The sequence below is a fragment of the Aquarana catesbeiana genome, linkage group LG02, assembly GCF_042186555.1.
Source record: "Aquarana catesbeiana isolate 2022-GZ linkage group LG02, ASM4218655v1, whole genome shotgun sequence".
NCBI classification, from domain to species: Eukaryota; Metazoa; Chordata; class Amphibia; order Anura; family Ranidae; genus Aquarana; species Aquarana catesbeiana.
Genome location: NC_133325.1, coordinates 356,004,090 through 356,018,447, shown reverse-complemented (window position 1 = coordinate 356,018,447; position 14,358 = coordinate 356,004,090). Strand labels below are relative to the sequence as shown.

At 45.9% G+C, this 14,358-nt stretch overlaps 1 protein-coding gene across 2 annotated transcripts in view; it reads left to right on the top strand.

The window, feature by feature from the left end:
• The window catches only part of NF1 (neurofibromin 1), a 496,399-nt gene that overhangs the window by 256,587 nt on the left and 225,454 nt on the right, over nt 1–14,358 (top strand). For both annotated transcript variants that reach the window (XM_073615002.1, XM_073615001.1), the window contains exons 23-24: nt 6,305–6,388; nt 7,131–7,247. In XM_073615002.1, coding sequence (XP_073471103.1) covers nt 6,305–6,388; nt 7,131–7,247 — 201 coding nt within the window. The remainder of the gene's footprint in view (nt 1–6,304; nt 6,389–7,130; nt 7,248–14,358) is intronic.

The following is a 14,358-nucleotide window of genomic DNA, read 5'->3' as shown; positions in this document are numbered from 1 at the left end:
GGGTGAGATCACTGCTTGTATTGTTAATTGTGCTAATTAACTCACCTATTGTCTGTCTGCTAGCAAACTATAATGTGATATGTAATGTACTTTTATTGTGACCTTTGGGTTGAGAAGTTTGACCTGACATGGGAATATCTGATTGATTAATCCCAACATTGTCCAGGTGGCTAGTTGTGTAATGTTGGTGGTTACTTGGCTATGGTAATTATATTTTTGTGTACAGTTTGTATTGTTAGGGTAATATGATCTGGAGGGGGGATGTCCTCCTGTGAGGTGTAACGTATTTGAGTTTCAATAAAAAGCAATTCCTTTTGGTTTTTACCCCACATTTTGTCTGTGTACGATGTTTGGGGTAGAAAGGTCTGGTTTTAGCTCTCGATCTGTTGGAACGGTTTGGCATGAGGGAAAGTTTGGCCGATGGAAGCGCCTAGCTGGGGTGCCCGAGCAGTTCCGTCACAACCAGCTCTCTGCCGTATACATTGCGGTTGTGAACAACTGACGCATAGATTACCTGAGCCGTCAGGCGCTGGATAAGGGGTTCTCCACACCCAGATGGCATTCGACAGTTTATTGTATGGTTGGGGCACAGCTGACGTGGATCCCCTTACAACAAGAAAGTACCACTGATTGTGGCGAGAATGTGGGGTCATCTGGCAGATGCAACACAGGATCTGGTGGCGTCATGGAGCCATTATAATCTCCTGTATGCATCTCCTTTATTTTTTAGCTTCTTCCTCATCTGCTGCACAGGCTAGGGACCGAAGGCCATTCCTTCTGGTGGCCTGTATTGGCTTCATAGACCCTGGTATGCCACTGTGGTGCCACTAGTAGTAGGTTGCTTCTAAGGAAAGATCTTCTGTCCCAAGGGCCAGTCTTCTACTCTGCTTTACCGTCGCTGGCTTTGGTGGCTTGGTTTTTTAAAGCCCGGTTCTAGGAGAATGGGGTCTGCTGAAGGTCTGTAAAAATATACCTCCTGGAAGAATTTTCATCGCACCTTGACAGGCTTTGGTCTTGCCTTGGGCCTTCTTGCTGGCTTGATTCTTGACTTTCCTCGACGATGCGTTTGAGCACAATCTTGCCTTGAGTACCATAGGGGTCAGGTCTGCCCTTGCAGTCCTGTTTTAATGACCCTTAGCCATGCACTCCTTGATTCATACTTTTCTCTGAGGGGTTCTTCATTTGGCACCTCTGGTGTGTTCTCAGTTATTACCGTGGGACCTGAACCTGGTTCTTTTGATCCTTCAGAAGCCTCCCATTGGGAACAATGGGAAGTTCCCCTGCTCGTGCTCTCTTCAGAAGGTTGCCTTTTTTGATTGCTCTCACTTTTGCACACTTTTTGGAGTTAAAGGCCTTATCTGTAAATCTCCTTATTTGATCAACATGGGGATATGGTTGTTGTCCGTCCACATCTTTCCTTCCAAAGGTGGTGTCCGCTTTTCATCTGAATGAGAACATTGTCCTGCCTTCACTGTGTCTACATCCTTCACACCCTAAGGAGGTTCCACTACACTCCTTGGACGTGGTCTGGGCGATTCGTGTATACCTGTTCATTATGTCTTCTTTCCAGAGGGTCAGATTCTCCTTTTCTGATTTTAGGGATGGGCCACATAACGTTCTTGCGGCTTCTTCTGCCACCTTTTCTTTATGTATCTGGCAGAGGGTGGTTCAGGCTTATGCTACTAAGGGTTGGGTTCCTACCTTCCCAGCTTCGGCGCACTGTACCAGGGCAATTAGTGCCTCTTGGGGTTTCCGACATCAGGCGTCTGTGTCTTAAGTTTGCAAGGTCGCCTGTTCATGCTTTTACCAAATTTTTACAAGGTTGATGTTTTTTGCATCTTTGAATGCTTGTTTTGGTTTGCAGGTGGTTGTTTGCGATTCCTTGTTTCCCCTGTAGCGGGTTTTCTCTGGCTGGTTGCCTGCCTGTTGGCTCCTATTTTTTTTTTCCCACTTCTTATTGAGGCACTGCTTTTGGGATGCCCCTATGGTCAAGGATGAAGAGAAACTGTCTGTGAATGAACAGGATTTTTTTGTTACTGTAAAATCCATTTCTCCAAGTTCATTGACAGACATGGCACCCACCTCTTTATGTTCGTCTTTTTTTTTTTTTTTCTACTTCTTTTTGTGGCTTAACACTAGCTAGAACTGCCCATAGGTGGTGCTGTTTTTTTCTGCCTAGTATCCTACTGCTGTAGGTGGCTATATCTGGTCAAGAATGAAGAGAAGCTGTGTCAATGAACTCAAAGTGATTTCACGGTTGGTAACAGAACAGTGCAACTGTTGCGAGTGGTCACATCAGTCCCCAGTGGGATGAGCCTGGAAAGGCTGTCTAGCCGCTTGGATCACTCCTTACCACATAGGGAATTGCCTGCTGAAAAGAATAGTACCAGGATTATGGTTGTAACTGCAACCATGATCCTGGTATAACCACCTCAATAATAGGATATATATATATATATATATATATATATATATATATATATATATATATATATATATATATATTTTGCTGTGAAAAAGTGCTATAACATGAGACTGCTTTCAGAAATACAGGTATAAGTGTTATTAGTTTATTTTTATCAATCAACAAAAATTAAATGAAAAGAAGATAAATGTATGACCACTCTTTGCCTTCAAAACAGCATCAATTCTTCTAGGTATAATTGCACTCAGTTTTTCTAGGAACTCTGCAGAATGTAGGCTGCCTCAAATCCAGTCTCTTCATGTAATCCCAGACAAACTCCATAATGTCAAGATCAAGGCTATGTGGGGGACAAACCATCACTTCCAGGACTTAATGATATTGGCTGTATGTTTGGGGTCGTTGTCCTGCTGCAGAATAAATTTTGGGCCAGCCCGTCTTATGCCTCCCTGATGGTATGCCATGATGGATAAGTATCTGCCTGTATTTCCTAGTGCTGGGGACACCATTGATCCTGACCAAATCTCTAACTCTATTTGCAGAAATGCAGCCCCAAACTTGCAAGAAACCTCCACCATGTTTCAATGTTGCCTGCAGACACTCATTATTGTATAGCCCTCCAGCCCTTTGGCGAACAAACTTCCACCTTCTACAGCCAAATATTTCATATTTTGACTCATCGGTACAGAGCACCTGCTGTCATTTTTCTGCACACAAGTTCCTATGTTTTTGTGCATTGTTGAGTTGCTTAGCCATGTTTACACATCAGAGATATGGGTTTTTTTTTTTTGGCTGCAGTTTTTCCATGAAGACCACTTCTGGTCAGACATCTCTGGACAGTAGATGGGTGTACCTGGGTCCTACTGGTTTCCACCATTTCTGTCCTGATGGCACTGCTGGACATGTTCCTATGTTAAAGGGAAGTAAGCCTGATGCACTATATTACCAAAAGTTTTGTGATGCCTACCTACATGCACATGAACGTTAATAGCATCCCAGTCTTAGTCCGTAGGGTTCAATATTGAATTGGCCCACCCCTTGCAGCTATAATAACTTCAACTCTTCTGGGAAGGCTGTTTAACTGCGTTTAGGAGTGTCTATGGGAATGTTTGACCATTCTTCCAGTAACACATTTGTGAGGTCAGGCACTGATGTGGAGGAGAAGGCCTGGCTTGCAGTCTCTGCTCTAATTCATCTCAAAAGTGTTCTATTGGGTTGAGGTCAGGACTCTGTGCAGGCCAGTCAAGTTCATCCACCCTGAGCTTGCTCATCCATATCTTTGTGGACCTTGCTTTGTGCATTGGTCCAAATAATTTGGTGGAGGGGGGATTATGGTGTGGGGTTGTTTTTCAGGGGTTGGACTTGGCCCCTTAGTTCAGGTGAAGGGAACTCCTTAAGGTGTCAGCTTATCAAGACGTTTTAAACCATGTCATGCTCCCAACTTTGTGGGGACAGATTGGGGATGCCCCTTCCTGTTCCCGCATGACTGTGCACCAGTGCACAAAGCAAGGTCTATAAGAACATGGATGAGCAAGTTTGGAGTGGAGGAACTTGACTGGCCTGCACAGTCTCTACTAAGCTCAAACAAATAGAACACCTTTGGGATGAATTGGAGCAGAGACTGCCAGCCAGGCGTTCTCGTCCACATCAGTGCCTAACCTCACAAATTTGCTTTTGAAAGAATGGTCAAACGTTCCCATAGACACACTCCCTAAACCTTGTGGACAGCCTTCCCAGAAGAGTTGAAGCTGTTATAGGATGGGCCAACTCAATAATGAACCCTACGGACTAAGATTGGGATGCCATTAAAGTTCATGTAAAGGCAGGCATCCCATCTCTTTTGGTCATATAGTGTATGTGTCTTTCATCTGCTGCATTAAGTTATCTTGGCCGACCACTGAGTCTGCAGTCCTTAACATTGTCCGTTTCTTTGTGCTTCTTCAAAAGGGCTTGAACAGCCCGCTTTAAAGAGCCAGTTTGCTTTGAATTCTTTTCCTGGGAGAGACCTTCCAGATGCATTACAATTACCTTGTGTCTTGTTAGGCTCAGGCTTGCCATGGTGTTATGACCTGTGATGTGAAACTGTCTTCCTGTCTTCTTGCCTTAGTAGCAGAGTTTGGCTGTTCCTCACCTAGCTTTAAGCATCCTACGCATCTGTTTTTTTGTCAAAACCAACATGTGAAATTGATCATTAGCACCTGCTTGATATGATTATTTATTACAGGTACTTGTATACCGTCAATTTACGCAGTGCTTTACATATGTATTATACATTCACATCAGTCCCTGCCCTAATGGAGCTTACAATCTGAGGTCTCTAACAAACATTTATACTAGGGCCAATTTCTATTCAAACAAATGGGGACATCTGCCTAATACTGGACTTAAAATCCCTAAACCAAATTCTTTTGTGTACCAAAATTCTGGATGGTATCTGAGATCTGGTATTGCTTCCCTTAGACAAGGGGCATTTCTTGCATCAGTAAGCAGACAAGATGCCTATCTCCATAGTCCCATTTTCCTATCACACCAATGCTTCCTGTGTTTTTATGTGGAAGACTGGTGCTTCTAGTTTGTGGCCCTGCCTTTCGGGCTCTCCTTTATAGCCCGAGTGTTAACAAAAGTGCTTTCGCCAGCTTCTGGCGGTTCTGCAAACCCAGGGCATTCATGTCAAAGGTTACCTAGATGACCTGCTAATGAAACTCCTCAGCAAGACCTTGTCTGCCAACGTCCAAAAGATCCAGTTCTTAAAATCTTTGGCTGGATAATTATCTGTTCAAAGTAGCTTTTCAGCTGTAGCACCTTCTAGGTTACTTGAGTCTAATATAGGACTCAGGCCAAGCCAGAATCTTAATCCCTCAGAAGAAGATTGCCTCCCTAAGATTCAGCTCTCATACCCGCTGGTCACGACACCGCAATTTGTTTCTGCATGAAGTTTCTGGCCCTCATGGGAGGCCTCCTGCAAGGCAGTTACCTTTTTGTCCTGTTTCACTCCAGACCTTTTGTCTGGAGGAGTGGAGTGGGAGTGAATCGCCCAGTGCGTCTGTCCAGCCAAGCAATGGTCTACCTGGCATGGCAGATCTCCAATCCAGCCCCGGAATTGGGAAAGTCATTCTTTCACAGAGCTTGTAACATGGTTCCACAGCGGTGTATGGTCTCAAGGTTGCAAGAGTCAAAACTCCCATCTACAAGGGTATGCAGTCAAACAACGCAGCAGCTTACATAAATCAAGGGGGCACCAGAAAGCTCAGCAGCCCTAAAAGAAACAAGGCTAGTACTCTCATGGGCTTTATATCAGTGCAAGCGCTGTTATTCTGTTTTTGGAATGCTTTTTTGCTTGGTTATAAATAGCTGCAGCACTGGTCTAACACTTTATTCGTGGCGCGGTTCAGTATTTATTTACGTTGTAAACTGGAAAGAGAAAACCAACCTAAATTGCTTTAGGCCAAGTTTACACTAGCTTCTAAAGCAGGTGTTTTATTTATGTTTTTGACGCTCCACGAACGCCTGTCAAAATTGTGTGCATTGCTGTGCACTGTGTTCACATGCTTGCGTTTGCATCATGTTGTGTCAAAATTGACTCGACCTGTGCTGTTTATCAGACTTTGCCGCTTCCCAATTGCTTCCACTGATGTCAGTGTAAATGCTCTTCAAACGCATCACAGATTAGAAACTAATACTAGCTGAGAGGGTATCTCTGGCAAGCGTTTAATGTGACACACACGCACCAAAAGTGCACCATTAATGCATCTTAACGTATGGGCACTCAGGTTTCTTTGCATGTCTAAATGAGCTCTTAGTTTGATTCACATATTTTTTTTCTTTTAATTACTTTTGTTTATAAAAACCTGTGGAGTAGGTAATATTTTCTTTTATTTTTAGAAACAAGATGGTCGAGTATTTGACTGACTGGGTAATGGGAACATCTAACCAAGCTGCCGATGAGGATGTAAAATGCCTCACAAGGTATTCAATGCGATTGTTTTTCCAGCACAAAGTTGAAGCTGTTTATATAGGCTCCTGCACATGGCCCACTGAGCCTGTTCAGCGTAACTGAAGTTGTATGTCCTCCACCCAGGTGCAATGTTATTAGCATAAATGGCTGTGTGATACTGTACTCATGTATAAGAACATTTGCAAAATATAGCTAATGTTGTGGGGGTTTTTTTCAAACACTTGCACGCTGTACTTTATAATAACACCACCGTATACATGAGTACAGTGGCTCACAAATATTCATATTAAAGCCTGTTGTCAACTGATATCACTCAGCTGCTCCAGGCTCGGGAAAGATCCTGACCATATGGTCGGGATCCACCCAGATCCCTGGACCGACACCTGGCTCATCCTTTCCACAATGCACTGAAAGGCTTAGCCAGCCCCTCCTGCCCCCACCACAGCCCAGCGCTCCATTGAGTGCTGGAGGGGAGAGCAGAGAGCTGCTGACTGACAGTCATGGCTCTGGTCAGAGCTGAGGGGGAGTTTGATTGCTCAGTTCTCTGGGTAGAGTCAGCAGGGGACAGCTGCAGCTCAGATCAATGATGCAGCCATCTAGGTGAACATAATGTTTATTTTGTTGGTTCCCATACTTCTCTTTTAATGACATGCTGTGCGCTGCACCTGGGCAGAGAAAATGTGGCTGCAGTTATCTGAATTGGCTCACATGGGCCCGTGTGTAATATGTTGTGATTTCTTTTCCTTCCTGCAGAGATTTGGATCAAGCAAGCATGGAAGCAGTGGTTTCTCTACTTGCTGGCCTACCTCTTCAACCTGAAGAAGGAGATGGTGTTGAGTTGATGGAAGCAAAATCTCAATTATTTCTCAAGTAGGTACATGCTTTTACTCACAGCAGAGAATTCCTCCTGTATTATTATTTTTAATATCTATATAATGACATATTTGAAAGCATTTTACAGAGCACAAAGAAGCATTTGCATCAGTTTAACCACTTAAGGACTAGCCTCGTTTTGGATTTTAGGTGTTTACATGTTTAAAACAGGTTTTTCTGCTAGAAAATTACTTAGAACCCCCAAACATTATATATGGTTTTTCTTCTAACACCCTAGAGAATACAATGGCGGTCATTGCAATACTTTTTTTTGCACCGTATTTGCGCAGCGGTCTTATAAGCGCACTTTTTTTGGAAAAAATTCACTTTTTTTGAATAAAAAAATAAAACAACAGTAAAGTTATCCCAATTTTTTTTTATATTGTGAAATATAATGTTATGCCAAGTAAATTGATACCCAACATGTCATGCTTGAAAATTGCGCCCGCTCGTGGAATGGCGTCAAACTTTTACCCTCAAAAATCTCCATAGGCGACGTTTAAAAAATTCTACAGGTTGCATATTTTGCGCTACAGAGGAGGTCTAGGGCTAGAATTATTGCTCTCGCTCTACCGGTCGCTGTGATACCTCACATGTGTGGTTTGACCACCGTTTTCATATGCGGGCGCTACTCGCGTATGCGTTCGCTTCTGCGTGCGAGCTCGTCGGGACAGGGGGGTTTTAAAAATTTTTTTTTAATTTTTATTATTTATTTTAAAATATTTTATTTATTTTTACACTGTTTAAAAAAAAAAAAAAATTGTGTCACTTTTATTCCTATTACAAGGAATGTAAACATCCCTTATAATAGAAAAAAGCATGGCAGGACCTCTTAAATATGAAATCTGGGGTCAAAAAGACCTCAGATCTCATATTTACACTAAAATGCAATAAAAAAAAAAAAAAAGTCATTTAGAAAAATGACATTTGAAAAAATATGCCTTTAAGAGGCGTGGACGGAAGTGACGTTTTGACGTCGCTTCCGCCCAGCAGTGTCATGGAGACGAGTGAGCGCCATCTTGGCTTCACTCGTCTCCAGACACACCACGCAGAAGGACGCGATCGCCTCCGCCGCTACCGACGGCTCCGGTAAGCGGCGGCGGGCACCGGATCGCGGCGGGAGGGGGGGGCCCTCTCCCGCCACCGATAAAAGTGATCTCGCGGCGAATCCGCCGCAGGGACCACTTTTATCTGAAAGCCGGCTGCCGCACGAAAACGGGGATACCAGGGTTATGGCAGCTAGCTGCTGCCATAACAACGATATCCCCGTTCAAACTTAGGACGTATATAGTCGTGCGGCGGTCGGGAAGTGGTTAAACAGCACCTGTGCTAGGAAAAATGAATAGCTTGCCTTTCCTGACCTGTAGCCTGAAAAGTTTTATTTCCTAGCGTTCTTGTTTTCTGGCTGTCATGCTGATTAACCACTTCCCTCCCAAGGTACGTCCTATGACATCATGGACTTTTGAGCATAGAGATTTCTGATGGTCCCCAGTCATCTCTTTGACCCTTGGAGCCATGTTATGATGTCATGTCTGGGCCAGCGAAAGTAAACAATGCCGGGGATGCAGCTGGAAAGGCCGAGACAGTTCATTATTTTTTGATCTCAGCATTTCCAGCCTGGAGGAGATATGTGGGGTCTTATAGACCCCACATCTCTCCACAAAGAGGACCTGTCACGCACTATTCCTATTACAAAGTATGTTTACATTCCTTGTAATAGGAATAAAAGTGATAAAATAAAAAAATTAAAGAGAGAGTGTAAAAATAAAAGTAAAATAAAGAATAAAAAACATTTTTTAAGCTCCCCCGTCCCCGCATGCTCACGCACAGAAGCGAACGCATATGTAATTCGTGCCCACATATGTAAACGGGGTTCAAATCACACGTGTGAGGTATCGCAGTGTGCGTTAGAGCAAGAGCAACAATTCTAGCCCAAGACCTTCTCTGTAACTCTAAACAGGTAACCTGTAAAAATGTTTAAAGCATCGCCTATGGAGATTAAGTACCAAAGTTTGGCGCCATTCCACGAGTGTGTGCAAATTTAAAGCGTGACATATTGGGTGTCTATTTACTCGGCGTAACATAATTTTCACATTATGAAAAAAAATTGGGCTAACTTTTACTGAGTTTTTTTTTTTTTAATTCACGAAACAGCATTTGAGAAATCGCTGCACAAATTCCGTGTGACATAAGTCGCAACAAACGCCATTGTATTCCCTAGGGTCTCTGCTAAAAATACATATATAATGTTTGGGGTTCTGAGTAATTTTCTAGAAAAAAATGATGATTTTACATGTAGGAGCAAAGTGCCAGAATTGGCCCAGATGGGAAGCGGTTAAACAGCTTCAATGTGTTATATGTTTGGGTTTTGACCAAGTTTAAAGCAATTAAGATTAGAACTCCTTTTATTGCATTCTTGTTCTGTTTCAGTAACTCAAAAGTTATTGAATCCATTGGCTCAACCTCGAGGACAACCAGGATTTTAGTAAGAGAAAAGTTAACAGTGGCCACCTATGCATTTCCCTTAGTACAGGTATGACATTATCCCTAGTATAGTAGTTTTTTTTTTTTTAAACTGACCATTCAGGGGCAAAGACTATAATTGAACAAAATCCTCAAAATGACAGTATCAAATTTTTATTAAAATTTACATGTCAGTCTAAAACCAGCTATGTTTTTGTAAAGCGTATTCAAATTTCACTTTCTCTTTTTTTTGAATCCAGAACAAGACAGTGTTTTATGTACGCTGCTCTACCAAAAACTGAGGTAACACTGCAAATCTGTTCAGTGCAGTTTTTGGGTGTACAGCAAATAGACCTTTCCTATGTTAAATGCTGGTCTTGGTTCCTATCTGGCGGTCTTCCTTTATTAAAATCTTATATGAATGACAGCTTAAAAGAACCAACACATTTCGGCTGTCAGGCCTTGTGTTAGCTGTTTTCCAGCTGTCATTTATGTAATTCTGGGAGTGTCTGGTGCAGACGTTACATCTGGTGTGCAGCAAAAAGGTAACTGGGTCCATAGTGGAGCAACAAGCAGATGAAATATAATGTGCAAAGTGCCAACGCTATAGCAGAAAGTGAGCAGAGACCGGAGAGATAGGACTGAGTGGTGGTGGATCAGCAGAACTGGGGGGATCACAGCAGGAGAAACTAGCAGAAGTCACATGTGAGCACCATGGGAAGCAGTATAGCAGTAAGTGAGCAGGAATTGGAGAGAGGAGGATCCGCAAACAAGGGGATCAGCCGAGTGGGGGCTACTACTGGGTAGGGGATCAGCCGAGCTGGGGGCTACTACTGAGTAGGGGATCAGCCGAGCTGGGGGCTACTACTGAGTGAGGGGATCAGCCGAGGTGGAGGCTACTACTAAGTGGGGGAATCAGCCGAGGTGGGGGCTACTTCTGAGGGGGGGGGATCAGCCGAGGTGGGGGCCACTACTGAGTGGGGGGATCAGCCGAGGTGGGGGCCACTACTGGGGGGGGGGGGATTTGCCGAGGTGGGGGCTACTACTGAGGGGGGGGGGATCAGCTGAGGTGGGGGCTACTACTGAGGGGGGGATGAGCCGAGATGGGGGCTACTACTGATTGGGTGATGAGCCGAGGTTGGGGGCTACTACTGAGTGGGGGATGAGCCGAGGTGGGGGGCTACTACTGAGTGGGGGATCGGCCGAGCTGGGGGGGTTACTACTGAGTGGGGGATCGGCCGAGCTTGGGGGGTTACTACTGAGTGGTGGATCGGCCGAGCTGGTGGGGGCTTACTACTGAGTGGTGGATCGGCCGAGCTGATGGGGGTTACTACTAAGTGGGGGATCGGCCGAGCTGGTGGGGGGATACTACTGAGTGGGTATCGGCCCAGCTGGTGGGGGGTTACTACTGAGTGGGGAATCGGCCGAGCTAGAGGGCTACACCTGAGTGGGGGATCAGCCGAGCTAAAGGGCTATTACTGAGTGGGGGATCGGCCGAGCTAGAGGGCTGTTACTGAGTGGGGGATCGGCCGAGCTAGAGGGCTACTACTGAGTGGGGGATCAGCCGAGCTAAAGGGCTATTACTGAGTGGGGGATCGGCCGAGCTAGAGGGCTGTTACTGAGTGGGGGATCGGCCGAGCTAGAGGGCTGTTACTGAGTGGGGGATCGGCCGAGCTAGAGGGCTGTTACTGAGTGGGGAAGCGGCCGAGCTAGAGGGCTACACCTGAGTGGGGGATCAGCCGAGCTAAAGGGCTATTACTGAGTGGGGGATCGGCCGAGCTAGAGGGCTGTTACTGAGTGGGGGATCGGCCGAGCTAGAGGGCTGTTACTGAGTGGGGGATCGGCCGAGCTAGAGGGCTGTTACTGAGTGGGGGATCGGCCGAGCTAGAGGGCTGTTACTGAGTGGGGGATCGGCCGAGCTAGAGGGCTACTACTGAGTGGGGGATCGGCTGAGCTGGGGGCTACTACTGAGTGGGGGATCGGCCAAGCTGGGGGGATTACTACTGGGTGGGGGGTTACTACTGAGTGGGGGAGCGGCTGAGCTGGTGGGGGTTACTACTGAGTGGGGGACCAGCCGAGCTGGTAGGGGGATACTGCTGAGTGGGGGATCGACCGAGCTGGTGGGGGGTTTCTACTGAGTGGGGGATCGGCAGAGCTGGTGAGTTACTACTGAGGGGGGAATTGGCCAAGCTAGAGGGCTACTACTGAGTGGGGGATCGGCCAAGCTAGAGGGCTATTACTGAGTGGGGGATCGGCCGAGCTAGAGGGCTGTTACTGAGTGGGGGATCGGCCGAGCTAGAGGGCTGTTACTGAGTGGGGGATCGGCCGAGCTAGAGGGCTGTTACTGAGTGGGGAATCGGCCGAGCTAGAGGGCTACACCTGAGTGGGGGATCAGCCGAGCTAAAGGGCTATTACTGAGTGGGGGATCGGCCGAGCTAGAGGGCTGTTACTGAGTGGGCGATCGGCCGAGCTAGAGGGCTGTTACTGAGTGGGGGATCGGCCGAGCTAGAGGGCTGTTACTGAGTGGGGGATCGGCTGAGCTGGGGGCTACTACTGAGTGGGGGATCGGCCAAGCTGGGGGGATTACTACTGGGTGGGGGGTTACTACTGAGTGGGGGAGCGGCTGAGCTGGTGGGGGTTACTACTGAGTGGGGGACCAGCCGAGCTGGTAGGGGGATACTGCTGAGTGGGGGATCGACCGAGCTGGTGGGGGGTTTCTACTGAGTGGGGGATCGGCAGAGCTGGTGAGTTACTACTGAGGGGGGAATTGGCCAAGCTAGAGGGCTACTACTGAGTGGGGGATTGGCCAAGCTAGAGGGCTATTACTGAGTGGGGTATCGGCCGAGCTAGAGGGCTATTACTGAGTGGGGGTTCGACCGAGCTAGAGGGCTATTACTTAGTAGGAGATCAGCCGAGCTGGTGGGGGGATACTGCTGAGTGGGGGGTTACTACTGAGTGGGGGATCGGCCGAGCTGGGGGTTTACTACGGAGTATGGATCAGTATTGCTGGAGGGTTCCTTCTGAGTGGGGGGAGGGGGAGGCAAATCGGCTGAGCTTGTAGGGTTACTACCAAGTGGGGGGGGGGGGGATCAGCCCAGCTTAAGGGTTACTACTAAGTGTGGGGGGGGGGAGATCAGCCCAGCTTAAGGGTTACTACTAAGTGGGGAGGGGGGGTCAGTCGAGCTGGAACGTTACTGAGGGGGAGGGGAGGATCAGTCCAGCTGGGGGGTTACTACTGAGTGGGGGATCAGCCGAGCTGGGGGGTTACTACTGAGTGGGGGATCAGTCGAGCTGGGGGGTTACTACTGAGTGGGGATCGGCAGTGCTGAAGGTTACTGAGCGGGGGATCAGCAATGACGAAGGTTACCATTGAGTGGAGGATCAGAAGTACTAATGAGCTGGTGATCTGCTGAACAGGGGTACTACTGATTTGGGGGTACTACTGTGTTAAAATCAAAGCAAGTGTGAATGAGCCCTTAAAGTGGTTCTAAAGCCTAAACGTTTTTTACCTAGAAGAGGATCCGGGCTCTCTGTGCAATTCTATTGCCCAAAGCAGGTAAGTATAAATCTGTTATTTAAAAAAAAAATAGTGTTTACAATCATTTTAAATATGTTTCTCTCAAAGGATTAGAGAAGCATAGTGGGGACAACAGTGTATAAACATGCTCCTTGTGCCATGGTCCTAACATTTGAACAAAAGTAATGTACCCATTCAAGCCACATCTACAGCCTCAATTCCAAAACGTTTGGGATGCGGTATAAAATCTACATAAAAACAGAATGCAATGACTTGCGATCTCAAACCCATATTTTATTCACAATAGAAAATAGAAAACATATTAAATGTTTAAACTGAGAAAAATGTACCTTTTTAAAAATCACTTTAACCCCTTTAGGACCGCCCTGTGCAAATATACTCAGATATACTACCTGTACTTTCGGGAACTGGGTCTGGTGCGCGTGCCACCAGTGACCCGCTCCCACTGTGATTGGACACAGCGGGAGCCAATCAGCGGATCTAGCAGATTGTTCTCCGGAGACGCAGAATGGTGGTCTGTGAGAGGGGAAGATGGAGATCTTGTGTTTCTGCTAAGAAACACGGCTCTCTGTTTTCCTCAAGTCAAAGCGCCCCTGATTATAACCCCTTCCCTGCCAGTGCCACTGGTACGTGCCGGTGCATTTTTTTTTTTTTTTTTTTAGCATTGATCGCTGTATTGGTGTCGCTGGTCCCCAAAAAAGTGTCACTTGGCGTGCGATTTGTCCGCTGCAGTGTAGCAATCCCACTTAAAATCGCTGATCGCTGCCATTACTAGTAGAAATAAATAAAAACTCCATAACTATATCCTGTAGTTTGTAGATGCTGTAACTTTTGTGCAAACCAATCAATATACGCTTATTGGGAATTTTTTTTTACCAAAAATATGTAGCAGAATACATATTGGCCCAAACTGATGAATAGATTTGATTTTTAAATTTTTTTTTATTGGGTATGTTTTCTAGCATAAAGTAAAAAAAATAGTGGTGTTTTTTTTTGTTTATAGAGCAAAAAATAAAAAACGCAGAGGTGATCAAATACCACCAAAAGAAAGCTCTATTTGTAGGGGATAAAAAGGACATCAATTTTATTTGGGAGCATCGCATGTCT